The sequence below is a fragment of the Canis lupus genome, chromosome 36 (assembly GCF_011100685.1).
Source record: "Canis lupus familiaris isolate Mischka breed German Shepherd chromosome 36, alternate assembly UU_Cfam_GSD_1.0, whole genome shotgun sequence".
NCBI classification, from domain to species: domain Eukaryota; kingdom Metazoa; phylum Chordata; class Mammalia; order Carnivora; family Canidae; genus Canis; species Canis lupus.
The window spans coordinates 15565117-15579948 of record NC_049257.1 but is presented as its reverse complement, the minus strand read 5'-3'; the positions used below and the strand labels follow the sequence as shown (position 1 = coordinate 15579948).

The 14832-nt window shown below is 49.6% G+C and overlaps 1 protein-coding gene across 1 annotated transcript; it reads right to left on the bottom strand.

Moving 5' to 3' along the window:
• Positions 1 to 3641: 3641 nt before the first annotated feature.
• On the bottom strand, positions 3642 to 10524 carry SP5 (Sp5 transcription factor). Its single transcript, XM_038584507.1, has 2 exons — positions 10474 to 10524; positions 3642 to 9737 (listed from the first exon to the last, which is right to left on the bottom strand). Exons 1-2 carry the CDS (start codon positions 10522 to 10524, stop codon positions 8586 to 8588), a joined length of 1203 nt encoding a protein of 400 aa, XP_038440435.1. The 3' UTR covers positions 3642 to 8585.
• Positions 10525 to 14832: the final 4308 nt, after the last annotated feature.

Genomic DNA, 14832 nt, shown 5'->3' with positions numbered 1-14832 from the left:
TAAGGAATGAGGACTGCAGTGCAGCCAGGAGAAGTGAAGATTCTGGGTTTAGATCAATATCTACCTACAACTGCTTAAGTTTTGGCTTTACAGAGAAGCCCTAGTGTTCTGCGATTCCCTTTTAAAAAGTGATTTGCACCAAAAATAAGTAGGAAACAAACTGGGCTTGTGTTCTGGAAATGCCATCACTGCATTTCTGCAGCATGGGGTGTGCATGTTGCTTTTACTTGCAGTGGTGGAGTTCATACGTACCCTCAGATAATTAGGTATTAATCATGACACTGAAATGACACTAAAAACCCAAACTGCTCAGGTAGCTGGGTATCCCTTTTAAGAAAACACATGTTGCTAAAAGTCATTGTCCTACTTTCTGAGGAATATTCTACTAACAAAATATTTCATTTGTGATTCAAAAATGTAAGTTTATTTGCATTAACTACTATAAAAGGAAAATTGTCTACATAATTATGGAACATGCAGCTAAGAATCATTCATTCTAAGACTACTGCTATCTTCTCGTGGAGCTAGAAGATTCTCAGTTCAGCTTCTCGGTTGGGTGAGGGATTTCAGTCAAGTGGCTTATCCATTCTCTATGTCCCAAGAGTATCGTGTGAGAAATGTTTTCTGCTAGAATTTATTTATTTTCCATAAGTTAATCTTATGATAAAATATGCAGCTTCATAAGTCAGTGGTTCTCAAACTATAGTGTGGATCAGAATCACCTGGAGGACTTACTAAAACGCAAATTGCTGGGCCGTATTCCCAGAGTTTTGATTTAGTAACTTGGAATTGGACCCAAGAATTTGCATTTCCAGCAAGTTCCCAAGTGATGCTAATGCTGCAGGTCTGAGGACCACGCTGACTTGAACTCTTGGCTCTCATGTTAAAATCGAATTGGGTTCTGAATGCCATAGATGCAACTTATGTATTGCTTTTGAAAGCAGAATACTCATTTATGGCACAAAATATTTTATCATTGTTTTGCCTGAAGTAATTTCTCTTTCCTTTGTGTTTTAATAGAAATTTAGTAGGTTGGCCGCTTTTAGCATGAATTAGGCCTTGTATTACATTCATTTGTGTGGAAGTCTTTTTACTACTCTAAGCTCTTTAAAAGATTGTGTTCATCTTTGAATCCTCATTGCGTCTTATCTTGTAGACATCAAATAATTCTTTTTTTGGGGGGGGGGGAGGGAGGGAGGGAGGGAGGGAGGGAGAGTGGGCGGGGCTGAGGGAGATGGAGAGAAAGAATCTTAAGCAGGCTCCATGCCCAGCGGGAGCCTGACAGGGGCTTGATCTCACAACCCTGAAAACCAAGAGTCAGACACTTAACCACTGGGCCCCTCAGGTGCCCCTCACATATTCTTAATTGTACATATTATCTTAACTGACTTTGAGGGTGTGGGGCAAGAACAATTTCCTTAAGCTTAACTAGGCCTAAGTTTGTAAATCTAAGTAACTGCATCTACCTAATTATTGAAAAGTTACCTATAATTTTGAATCCTGTCATTTGACTGTGAAATGTCCATACACAGAAACAGGACTTGGGAATGTGTATAATAATATAGCACTTACAAAGACTGACACGCTCAGAAATGTTATCTTCAAAAGCCAATGCTAGGGGTGCTTGGGTGGCTCAGCAGATTAAGGGTTAGACTCTTGATTCTGACTTGAGGTCATGACCTCAGGGTCGTGAGATCCAGCCCCACCTCCAGCCCTGTGACAAGCCCCGCGTGGGGCTCCATGCTCAGCGTAGAGTCCACTTAAGATTCTCTTTGTCCCTGCCCTCATTCGTGCTTGTTCTCTCTCTCAAATAAATAAAATCTTAAAAAACAAAGCCAATGCTAGGGTCATGGGATTAGCTTCTGATATTGCTCACATAGAGGCTGACTGATTTACCCTAAATCACCTTTTTTCAAAAATACCTTTAGCTATTCAAGAATAAACTGTATTTTTAAAAACTGGATTCCTGAAATCAGATGCCAGAATGCCAGAATGAATGCCAGAAATATCCATACTACTGTTGCATTTTTAGTAGCCATAATCAAATGTATTTGAATTTTTTGACTTACAGATTTTAGATTTGGAGCTTTTCAGCCTTAGAAGAGACAGAATGATCATCCAAATCCACACGTCCTCAGCCAAGGCTCATATCTTCCCTAGAGCCTATTTGTACTTACCTTTGGTTTAAAAAAACAAAGCGACCTTCAGCTTCTATGCAATTGCCTTATTTCAACCCCTTTAGAAATAAAGCCTATCAGCGGCACCTGGGTGGCTCAGCGGTTGAGCATTTGTCTTTGGCTCAGGTCTTGATCCTGGGGTCCCCGGATGGAGTCCCACATCGGGCTCCTGAGCCTGCTTCTCCCTCTGCCTATGTCTCTGCCTCTCTCTCTGTGTCTTTCATGAATAAATAAATAAAATCTTAAAAAGAAAGAAAGCCTATCAAAACAGGGTATTCCAAATGCCTGTTATTCCCCACGGCTGTTTCCCTTTTCCCTACTTTTAGCTCTCCCCGCTACAGAAGCAAGGGGGCACCTACAGCCCTACAACTTCTAGCTGCTAGCTGCTCAGGGCACACTGGTTTGCCATCCACAAGCCTGAATCATGACTGACAAAGGGAGCACTTTCGCCTGAAAAAACAACTTAGCAGCTTTCGACTCCAAACCCAGGCTCAGCACAAAACTCATTACCACAATGACTTTCTTGGCAGTTACTGTGGTACTAGCAAGAAATGATATGGACTTCATCAAGGATCAAAAAAAGAATAAAGGCTTTGAAAGATAAAGAAGTCTCCATCAAATATGATAACCTCAATAAGGGAATATAAATAGCTAAATGCTTACAGGTCTTAGTTCACATCCCCTTCATTAAAACTTTAGCTCAATAAATAAAGGGCTATGTTTACAGATTTAGGTAATCTCTTTCTTTTGTATGCTTTTTACTAATTAAAATCTATCCAGCCAGCCTGGGATTACTTCAAACCATAACCCACTATCATATTTTACAATTTTACTTTCAATTGTGATGAAAATATTTTTCCCACTGATGTTCACAAAGCCACAGTAAACATCAGACATGTACTACATAAATAAAACATGAATCTACAAATAGAACTATAAATTTAACTCACTTACATGGAAATTTTAGGCCGAGGAACGTAAATGCCTATTAAAAATAATACAACAGATTTAAAAGAACTGCAGTTTAGAATCCTGTCAAGTTCTGCATTATAGGGAGCAAAGTCAAAGAATGGGCATACATATTTTGAGCAAAGGAAGAGAGATACATGATGCAAAATGAGTTGATGAGATGGAGACACATGGTTATACAGGAGACACATGACATCCACAAGTCAAGAGGCCTATAGAATGGAAAAAGAAAACAAAATACAGAAACGTAAGAATAAAACTCGCAAAGACAGAAATAAGAGAAATAAGCTTTCATGGTACCTTATGCAGATTTTAGGAAATTACCACCAAATACTTTTCAAATTAGGACACATTTTCCCCACCATAAGCATAAATGAGGATTCAGCTTTGATATTTGCCTTGTGAATTGGATGAAATTAAGCTGAGGGCCAGATGTTTTCCATCTGTGTTTTAGAATATGCTAAACACAAAATCATTAGAGAGCACCCGTATGGCTGAATGGTTTAACTTTTTATTAAAAAGACAGGTACACCTAGCTACGGCCTCAGACTTTGGGTGATTTTAGTATATTTTGATGTTAGAATTTTGACAAGTGATGAAAACAATTAGATGTGAGGTAAAAAAAACCTCCCACTTCATTATAGGCAGCCCAAATCTTCATAATGCTGAAACAACTTTTGAAAAGTAAAAAGATTTTACTTTTTTACTTTTACAGATTTTCCATATATCAAACTAGGAACTTAGTTTATTTCCACTGAATTGAATTTTGGTATTAGGTAGACAACCAAAATAAGATTCTTGGTTAATATAGTTTATTATGTGTTGTGCAGAAACTACTGCATTTCACATACATGGACTAAATTAAGAATTGAGTGTCAAATACCTCACTGGGGATTATGCTTCAGCATAATCACTAAAGACATGGAAGGAAAAGTATATAGAGTCTAGAAAGGGAAGTCATCAAAATGTCAGCATGAAAATATATAGTATATCAATCATCGCATGCAAATCTACAATTGGTAGTAAATTGTACTAGTAAAACTGAAACTATCGAAAAAAGTTGTGATGGCCCATAAGCTGTTTGATTACATCTTTGTCGAACAGTATGACTTATTTGTTAATAGTAAGGAACATTATGTAAGCTGTTTTACAATATCCATAAACTAATTTGAAACACTGCAGATTCTTTAAAAACAATCAAGGGAGGAGCAATTGACACAAAGATCTTTATGGAAAAATGTGTTGAGTCCAAACATCACCAGAGAAAAATGTACTGTTTATGTATATCAGATACCACATCAATCAGGTTACCAGTATAGTGGCCCAATAATGAAATGTGTCCTTTTGGTGCATTAATCTAAATATAGATTTCACTGCCAACATACATCTTTCTATCTAGATTTTTTCCTGGTTCATCAACTATGCTGGCACATACCCATATTTCAAAGCTGCCCTTGGTTTCATACCCTTTTAAAGTCTCCCTCTATCATGTAAACCAGAGGTAGGTAATGATATCTGATAGAACGTTAATATTACTTGTTTTGGAGTAGCCCTCAATTTGGGATATTAGCAAACCTTCATTCCATTTACTAGAAAAACAGAGCTAGGGGGTTGGATTTGTTGATTCCACCACACAGATCATTTCCCAGTGAGATATCATCAATTTACTTCAACTTATCAATATTTAATGTGAAGAGCTAAGGCAAGTAAAAGCAGTTTGCAATTTTAGAGACCTAAACACCTTTGTAGGTGTTTACATGAATTTGAAGTCACTGCTACCGCTATAATAACATTCTGTGAAACTCTCACAGCAGAACCAAAATAAAAGGAAAACACTAAATGTGCAGCTTTAAACGGATTTCTTAAAAACTCACAGTATTAGAACAGAAACAATGCAGGTCAGGGTGAAAAACTGCCTTGTCTACAAATATCACTGTTTCAAATAGGTTCCTGCAAGAAGCCTGTTCATCAAGATTAGTTTTTAAAATGGCATGCCTTGTTCCATTGACTAACAGCAAAATAATTTAAAACAATATACACAATATGGTTATAAGATTCTAACTGAAACTATGCTAACACAATAAATGATACAGTTATATATTCTTTAACATAATTTACTTCCATTCATTACCAGAACTATTACAAATTAGTGGTCAGTCAAAGGTAAATTTGCACAATTTTCCCTTGAGAAAGCTATGGAGTATTGTTAATAAGTTCGGAAACACATAATTCCAAATCACCTAAATCATTGATTAACTCGATTTCTCCATGTTCTAAGTTCTTGATCAAAATGGTTCATTTATCAATTGTTAAATTTAAAGCAATCATATCACACTAATTTTAGAATTTTCTAAAATATGATACTTTGTTATATTTGCACACTACTAAAACAGTTGCTTTAAAAATGTACATAAGACCATCATTAACATATTTTCAATTCGTTTTTAAAACTTAATGAATTGTGTGTGAGGATCTTTAAGTAAAGCCTTGAATATAGTTGGTAGATTAAACTTTCTTTTTTGATGTTAGCAAAACTCTAAATAAAAAATAAATTTTAGTTTACATTTAATTGTCATGTTTCTGAACTTCTTTTTACTTGAATTTTTAAAAACTTTCTGCTAACTGTACTCAATTATATATCACTTATGCATATTATTTCTGGCATATTGATTTATTGTAAATAGTTTTTAAAGTTCTAAGTGGTACTGGTTGCAGTTTTATGAAACAGCATGTGGTAGCAGTTCAAATTTTAACAGCTTATAAAATCAAATACATTTCTGCACTGTCAAACTTCTATTTCTGATTTATTAGCTTATTTTTCAGTATAAACATGAAATGGTTTCCTACATTTGGATAATAATATCATATCATATCATATCATATCATATCATATCATATCATATCATTGTGGCTTTCTGGCTTCCACTTGGATAATTTTTCTAAAGTAATTGGAACACAAATTTGCAGTGGCACAGTAAGGAACAGTCTTTCAACTGCACCAAGTTAGCCTAGAAACTGTACTTTTACCATACTTTCTAAGTTTGCAGGTTATTAATCCTTAATTATAAGTGAAAACATAAGAAAGTCATTTTGTCATCAAATGACTGCTCTGCTTTTAAAAATTATATATATATTGTATTTTTACATAAATGCCATATATTTTATCTAGTTCTTCTCTTAATAATCATAAAGATAAACTTACAGGGAAATTTTATTTTCAACATTTTATCTGTTTAGACACTAGATGATTATGGCTGTTAATAACAGCTCGCAAACTTATTTCAAAGTTGCCACTTTTCCCGCCAAGGGCGTTCTCTTTCAATGAGAGAATCACTTCAACTTTTCTGAGTTGAAAATCAGAAAATTTTTCTGGTGGAAAATCCTCCACCAGGATTTCTCTTTCTTCACTCATCTGCCAAAAAAAACCTTTCCTAGCCCTGAAGCCCATTCCAGGACAGGGCTCAGATGAGTTTCTGCAACCCTTCATAGAAATTATTCTTAAGAATCTTGATTTAGATTAAGATTACACACTTAGATGTATTTAGTGTAACTGTGTAGCAACCTTCTTATTACTATTGCTTGCAAAACCATCACACCCTTGAAAATTTAGCTAACCAAACTGCCCTTCCCAGGTAAAGACCTCTGAAGACTCATATGCCAATCTGTCACTAGATAGTTCCAAAATCTCTAATGAGAGCAGCTGGTTCTAAGGCTTATCTCCCCAATAATCCTAATATTCTTCTACTACCTTGTCTCATATTAGAGTAAAATGCTATTTGTTAGAAATACAAAGGTAATTTCATCTCTGTTATATTGATGTTTGTGTTTTACTTAATTCTGTAAGTCTCCAGCACAACCTTCCCCTAGCTTTTAAGACCTTACCATTCAGTTTGACTTCAAACAAAAGGAAAGGTAACAACAAATTGTAAACTGTGAAATCCTATCAATTTATATACACTTCCACTGCCATGAAAAGACTATTCAGTTCCACTGAAATCTGGCATTAATGATGCAAGTTTAACATATTAACAAATATTCTTTGATAATTTTCTTTCTTTGATAATTCTAAATCAGAAGTTTAAGATTTCAGTTTCAGGTTTTAAAAAAATATATTAACCAACATCAAGGAGCCAGTGGAATTGAGACACTTGAAAAAACAACTGTAAACTTTTTTAAGAGGCAGGCAAGAAACCTAGATGGTAGTATTCCTGGCTCCTCCCTGAGCAAATCTTGGTCTACTTCAATGATTCAAAAGAATAAAACCCCAAGATACGAAATGGAACTAAACTTCCAGACCCAGCCAAAAGTCCCTAAGTGGCTATTGTGAAGCAAGACTGTTAAGATTTTCACAGCATAATGATTTAGAAGAAAACAAGCAAGACAACAGGGCTGAGGTAACAGCTTCTTCCCCCCCAGCAAAGACCAAACTTGAAGGAGGGCCCCCAGTTTCCCTGTAACTGTCCAAAATCGCAAATGTGAACAGATCCTTGGGTCTCCAGTACCTCTCCAGACACCAGCATAACCCGTTGCCAGGAGGAAGCAAAGCTCTAGTGTGACCTCTCTTCCCACAGTACCACCAAATGGAAAGCCGCAGGGAACTCGCCAGATAAAAGAACGTGCATTGTTTGTGCAGCAGGTATCAAAATTTTAAGAGAAGCCGGTCAAGTCCAAAGGCCGCATGATCTATCCTCTTTCCCACAAATCTGACCCTGCCCCACTTACTTACTTCCTCCATCCGTGAACCCGACACACTTGCCCAGACCCTTCCAAACCAAAGAGACCTCCGTAGGGGCAGCCTACAGGAGCTGTCTTCGAGGTGAAACCTGACCGGTTTATAAGCCTCCCCGAAGAAGAAGAAAAGATCAAATGAGACTGTCTCGAGCTGACCCTGGAGTTAAAGTATTTATTTTCACGCAACTGCTGATTGCTTTACAGAGACATTTCATGCTGTGTAGCTCTGCATGGAGCTGAGAACAAAAGTAACATTTTTATTAATGTCATAATTATTATAATTATTCTTTTAACAAAGCTATTAAATAACCTGTACAAAGCCCGGCCTGGTCCTAGCAAAAACAAGAAAACAAAAACCAAAAAAACCCGAGCACTATTTCAAATCTCCCAAGGTCCTTCCGCTTTAACTCAGCAGTGTTTCCTATATATACAAGGTCAGCCCAGTGTGGTCCCCCCAAACTGTAGATCTCCCAGGCGGTGCAATGGGTCCGAGCTCGCAACCGCCCTTGGGGGACGCGGAGCTCCCAACCCTACCTCCCCGGCTCCTCCTGGGCACAGGGTCCCCGTCGGCGCGCGGGGAAGGCGCAGGCGCCGGCTGGGTCTGCCCGGGGCCAGGTGCCCACAGCGCCCCGGAGCCTCCCCGAGGAGGTGCCGGGGCGGGAGTCCGAGGCGGGAGGGGCCTCGAGTCGCCCCCCGGGGTGGGGGGGCTCACAGGTCCCGCGGGTCTTCCCGTTTGACCCCGGCCTCGGCAACTTTGAGCTTCTTATTCTGGTGCGTCTTGACGTGCTTGGCGAGGTGGTCGCTGCGCATGAAGCGCTTGCCGCACTCGGGGCAGGCGAAGCGCTTCTCGCCCGTGTGAGTCCGCAGGTGCCGCTGCAGCTCGTCCGAGCGCGTGAAGCTCTTGCCGCAGAAGAGCCAGTTGCACACGAAGGGCCGCTCGCCCGTGTGCCAGCGCAGGTGTGCCTTCAGGTGCGACGTCTTGCCGTACACCTTGCCGCAGCCCGGCACGTGGCACACGTGCTGCTTCTTCTTGCCGGGCTCCGCCTCGGGGGCGCCGCCAGCCGCCTGGCAGTTGGGGCAGCGGCAGCGGCGGCACCTCCTGGCCGTGGCCGCCAGGGGGGCCTTGGTCTGCAGCAGCGCCGCGATCTGGCTCTGGTACTGCGCGAAGTCCGACGGGCCCAGCACCAGGCCCCGCTGCAGGGCGGCGGCGGCGGCGGCGGCGGCGGCGGCGGCGGCCGCGGAGGCGGGGAAGCGGGGTGCGTGGGGGGCCCCGGCGCAGGCGCCCGGGAGGCTGCTCCCCGGCACCCCGGAGGTCCCCGGGCCGGTGCCCGCCTGCGGGATACTCCACCAGGGGAGGTCGTCGGGGGCCGGGTTGGGGGACAGCTGGCGACACGTGGGCGGCGGGGGCGGGGGCGGCGGGGGCAGCAGGTTGGAGTAGCCCGGAGGCAGCGCGGCCTGCGCGGGGTAGGGCACGTAGGCGGGCGCGCAGCTGGCGGGCAGCGCCGCCATGCTCGAGGGCAGCATCTTGACGGGCGAGAACTCGTAGGGGTACGAGGGGTCTGCAGGGGGTGTGAGCGGCAGCTCGTGCGCCGCCCCGAAGGACGGCTGCAGGTGCGTTTTCTGCGGCGTGAGGCCCAGGCTGGGGTGCGGGGGCGGCAGCGCGCCCGGGGAGTGCGCCGGCATGTCTGCGGTCCAAGGGTGGAAGAGCCTGGAGGGCGAGCCCAGCGCGGGGTCGTAGGGCACCTGCAGGAAGTCCGGGGGCGCCGCGGCTCCGGGCTGGCCGATGCGGCTGCAGGTGGCGGCCAGCAGCGCCAGGGGCGAGTGCTTGCCCAGGTCCGGGGAGGCGCTGGGGGTGCGGTCCTGCATGGGCGGCGGCGGGGAGGGCGGAGAAGGGACAAAGGGTTAGCGCTCCGAGCGCGGTCTCCGGGCCGGCCCGACGCCCCCACGCCCCCACGCCGGCTGCTGCAGCGCCGCCCGCCCCGGCCCGGGGCCCTCCCCGCCAGCGCACCCGCGCCGCACCCGCCCGGACGGTTAACTTTGGCGCCTGCGCTACCTGAACGCGGGGCGCCCGGGCGCTTCCCGTGAAACTACTCGGTGCGGACGGACACGGACGCCATCCGGCCTCCGCGAGAGCCGGCGCAGGGTGGGCGGGGAGAGGGGTCGGCCGCGCCGCGCCCGGCTCGGCGGCCCGAAGGGGGGCGGAAACCCCCGCAGCCCCGCCGCCCGGCCGCCCGCCCTCCCATCTTTTAAGCTCTTTCCGCGCGACTCTCGAGCTCCTCCTCCGCCCGCCCCAGGCTGCAAGTCAGCGGGAGGGCCCGCCGGGGTGAGCCCGGGCCCGGCTCTCAGCCCGGCGCGCAAGGCCGAACCCCCGCCCCCGCCCCCGCCCCATCCGCGCGTCCCTCCCCCAAAGGCCACGCTCCCTCCAGACACCCAGGCTAGGTGCGAAGTTGACGTGGGCACCCCCCGGGCTGGCGCTAGCGGCATCCACCGAGCCGGGGTCCCTTTGAGACTCGGGTGCCCAGAATTCGGGGTGCCCCGATCCGGACGCGCCCCCTCCCCCCGGCTTTCCCTCGCCCCCTCCGAGCCCAGACCTGACCTGGAGGAAGGCCTGCAGAGGGTCATTCCGGAGGACGGCCACGGCAGCCATCGCTACTGCCCGCGGGCCGCTGGCTGCCGAGCAGGGCGCCGCCGAGGCATGGAGGCCCGAAGGCGAGGGCGCACGGCCGCGCGGCGCCCCCCGCGCCCTCCCCGCGCTCCGGGGCCCTCCCCGCCGGCGCCCCTCGCCGCACCCCGCTCGCTCGGCCCGCGCGCGGTCTGAGCGCTTCAGGATCACCTCCAAGAATTTGATAAGGACTTTGCTGGGCCGCCAGCCAGTCAGAGGGAAGATTTATGGCTTTGAAGTTTGCCGCTACCCAATCATCAAAGAATAGCGGCTCTTTCAGAAGCGAAAGCAAATCCTTTGAATCCACAAAGCTCCTATGGTGTGTTTGTTGGTCGGGATAAAAGAACTGATTATTAGGGGGGATGGGAAGGGAGGAGATAAAGGCGGGACAATTAATGAAGTAATCACTATGTGGGAAATGTATATACACAAATAATTGGATTTTCCTGATCAAAGGGGGCCTTGCCGCCTGGAGACCCGCGCTGGGGTTGCTGGAGACACTCGATCCCCCCACCCCCACCCCCACCCCCACCCCCCGCAACTCCTTTGCAATTAAAGATTTGCACCGAGGCAGCGCCCAAAGTGACAAAGTGTCTTTGTTATCTCCAGAGAAATCTGCCTTTGGCTTCCAGGCGCGGGACCCTGAGACCGAGATGAGGGTGATTCGCCGCGTACTTACACACCCCACACCCGCGCAGCACACGCAGCGGCCCGCGCACACCGCGGACCCGAGGGAATCCCCGGGCGGGGCGGGGCGGGGCGGGGGACGCACCTCGCCCGCCCGCCCGCCCGGCCGCGTGCCCCCCCCCCCCCACCGCCCCGCCTGTCGCGCCGCAGCCGCCCGCGGGGCCCTGACCCGGGGCGGGGCCGGGCGGCCGCCCATGGCGGCGGTGGGTGGCGCGCACGCTCCCGGGCCGCCTGCCCGACAAGCCACTGTGGCCCTCTGGTGACATTCCTGCTGGCGACCTGGAAGTTTTCTCCGGCCGCAACTTTTGCAAATAGTGAGCCTGGGAAAAGCACCCGTGCCGCGCTTACCAGCACAGCTAAGCTTGGCGGGACACCCAGGGCCAACCATCATACACAGCAGAGGGGGGGAAACATGTTACGTCGCTCTTGCGTCTTCAGGCTGGCAGCCCGGGACGCCGCGGAGGGTCGGTCAGGCGGCTGACTGCGCTTAGGCCCCCGGAGCCCGGCCGGGGCGGGCAATCCGGGCCCCTCCAGCGAGTGCGCGCTCTCTGCGAGCCGCACAGACCTGCCGGGAGCCACTTGGAAAGAGTAAGGCGCGGTCGAGGAAGCCTTTTGTCACTGAGCACAGCACACACTGTACGAGGGAGGCCCTTCAGCCGGAAAGAAAAGACAACACAAAGTGGGCTTCCTGGCACCTTTGGAAAGAAAAGAAAGTAGAGGCGCGTGGCGTGCGCCCCGCGTCGAGGAAACTGTCACCCCAGCCCTCGCTGGGCGCACGCCCGGCCGCGGTCCTGCGGGGTCGGTGCGGACGCGGGGACCTCCCCACCCCCGGGGGGGCGCGGGCCGGAGGAAGAGGCAGGGGGGCGCCGCGGGGTCCTCACGGCGCTGGAAGGGATGGGGCCGGCAGGGCGGCCGAGGCCTCCCCCCGCGGCCACGTGAGCGAGTGGGCCGCCTGGACAGGCCCGACCCTGGCGGACCCCGCGCCACGCCCGGCCTCCCCGCAGTCAGCGCCTCCTCTCTCCGGGGCCGCGGGCCGTGCGGGGCTCCCCAAGCTGGAGGCCGCGCCCCGGCGGCGACTGCCTGGGGACCACCGAGCCTGCGGCCCAACAGCGCTTAACCCCGCTCCAACGGGCTTCGGATTCGCAGGCTGCGCTGGACCTTGGTGGCCTCTGCACTGCCGTCAGGGGTCGGGGTCCCCGCCACCAAGCCCACATTTCCACTTGCCTGGGATCTGCCAGAGAAATAGCAGCGTCTTGCGTTAGAAGCGTGGGCCACCTGAGGTCCAAATGCTAGGAGCGGCTCACGGGCTCGGCCCACCCCCAAGGTGCCATCCCAGAAGCGACGAGCAGGGACCACACAGCTCGCTGGGCCGAGGCTCCTGAAGACGAGGACCGGCTGTTCTGGAATCGGGGAAGGGCAGGGGACTTGGTGTTTTGCTCCGAGGCCTGGCGATCCCCCCCCTCCCACGCTCCATCCACAGGTCGCGGGCCTGTGAAGCCGGAGACCCGGGGGCGCCCTTCCCCGGACTCAAGTCTGAAGCCGGGACTCCGGGGGCGCACACGGAGCACGCACACCCCGAACCGTCCGGCCCGGGTCTGGGGCTCACGGGCGTTCTTTCCGGGCCGGGCTGGGCCAAGCAGGCTGGAAAGCATCTCATTTGCTGACCCTGTTCGCTATCGTAACGCAAACGCGAGAAAAGCCAATTCACATCTGCGTAGTTGTCATAGGAGAGAACTTTTTCTTCCAAGATGCCCCGGTTAGCCCGTTAACCCACCACCAGTGGCCAGGAGACGGCAGAGAGTAGTGTTGCTTGGTGGTTAAGCGGTCGGACTAAAAAAAAAAAAAAATCCGAACCCAGATTTTCTAGTTGCCTCTTTTTAGTTGGTGACCTTGGCAAGCAAGTCACGCAACCTCTTTGTGCCTCAGTTTCCCAATTGGTAAAATGGGGGTGATGGTGGTGCTCATCTTGTGGGGTGTTTGTAGCCTTAAAAAGAGAGAAGAGAAGATAAAAAAAAGAGAAGATAAGCAAAGTCTCTAGGGCATTGGGGCGCACAGGAGGCCCTCCCTGGACTGCTCCGAGTCCTTGCTGTCGGCCTCCCCTCCTTTGGGGAAAACCCGCGGGGACGGCAGCCTCCCGTGCACGCGCTGAAGTTTGGAGAGAGACTTTCACTAGCTGCTGTTGAGCTTCCCTCCCTTTGCAGCCGAGCTCCTGAAAAACTTAACTCTTAATGAAGTAATGTTCGGAGCGTCCATTAAAAATGCAATGCCAGGAGATCAAAGTACAATATTTATTTTAGAAATTTGTTGCAATCACCAAGAGATACAGGTATCAAGGCCAAATGTCAGTTCCGTTACACAAAGCCCCGCGCCCGGGAAGAGAGTGTGGCTGCTGCGCCATCGTGTAGGGAAACATCAAAGGCCGGGCGCGCTGCAAAAGTGCGCAGCCGGGCGGGGAGGAGTGAGCCCGGGGGGGCCGCGCGCCCCAGACGGCGCGGGGGCTGCGGGGCGGGGGTCAGTTCAAAGAGGCCTCCGCTGCGGCGCGAGTTCACAGGAGGGAAGATTTAATGGGCTTTCTTTTGTTGGTGGGTGTGTTTGTGCGCGGAGGACCCACTAACTCCTCCGTGGTCCCCCGGCCGCAGGGCGGAGGGGCGGGGGCGGGGAGCGGCGAATGGGGAGCAAACTTTTCCGCGGCGGGGGGCAGGGAGGTTGACGCGGGCTCCCCGCCAGGTCGGCTGCGCAGCTTCTTCCCGGGCGGGCGGGCTGCGAGCGCCCACCGGGTGCCCCCGAGGAGAGGCGGGCGGCTGCGCCCGCACAGGCTCTCGCACGGCCTGCGGACCCGCTCCGCGCTCGGCGCGCTCCGGCTGCGTTCCGGCAAGGAAGTGCTGGCGGACCTCTGGCTGGCTGCTGCGCGCCCGAGCCTGGTGCCTCGGATCGGGCTTTGTGGGTTTTTTTTTTTTTTTTTTTTTTTTTGCAACAATCGGGGACTCAGCTTCTGGGCTCAACCCAGTGGGTCACCCATCTCCAGTTGATTTTTCTTTTTCTTTTCTTTTTTTTTTTAAGATCGATGCATTATTGAGGACACTTCAACAAATTCTTAATCATTGGCTTTTTGCAGCAGGGTGGTGCTTAACCGCCTTCTACTTCCTTCTCCCCCCCGCCCCCACACACCCAGTTCCTCGCTAAAGGCTCAATCTTCCAATTGCCCGTATCTACCAAGTTAATACCAGTACCAATCGTGGCTTTATTAAAGGTGGTGGGAGGGGAGGGTCAGCGTTTCCCTCGTGCTAATGGGGCACTAAGTCGCAGGAGGATGCCTTGTGCATTTCTTCAGTCATCTACAACCAAGTATTCTTAGAGCAGTCACTCGGCAGCCTTTTGAAGTCGTGCTAGAGCAGAAAGCTGCTATTGTTTTCAGCTCTCAACATGGAAGGGATCAAACTTTGCCTCTTCAATTTGAAAGGTTTTTTTTTTTTTTTTTTTTTTTTTTTTTAATGGTGGTGGGGGAAGGGGTTGCAATCTGATACTCTCTCGAAGTTAACTTTGAGGATTTGGAGGAGTCTCGCAGTATAAGCTGCAGACCAAATCACAGCCTCTCCAAAGCTTGCG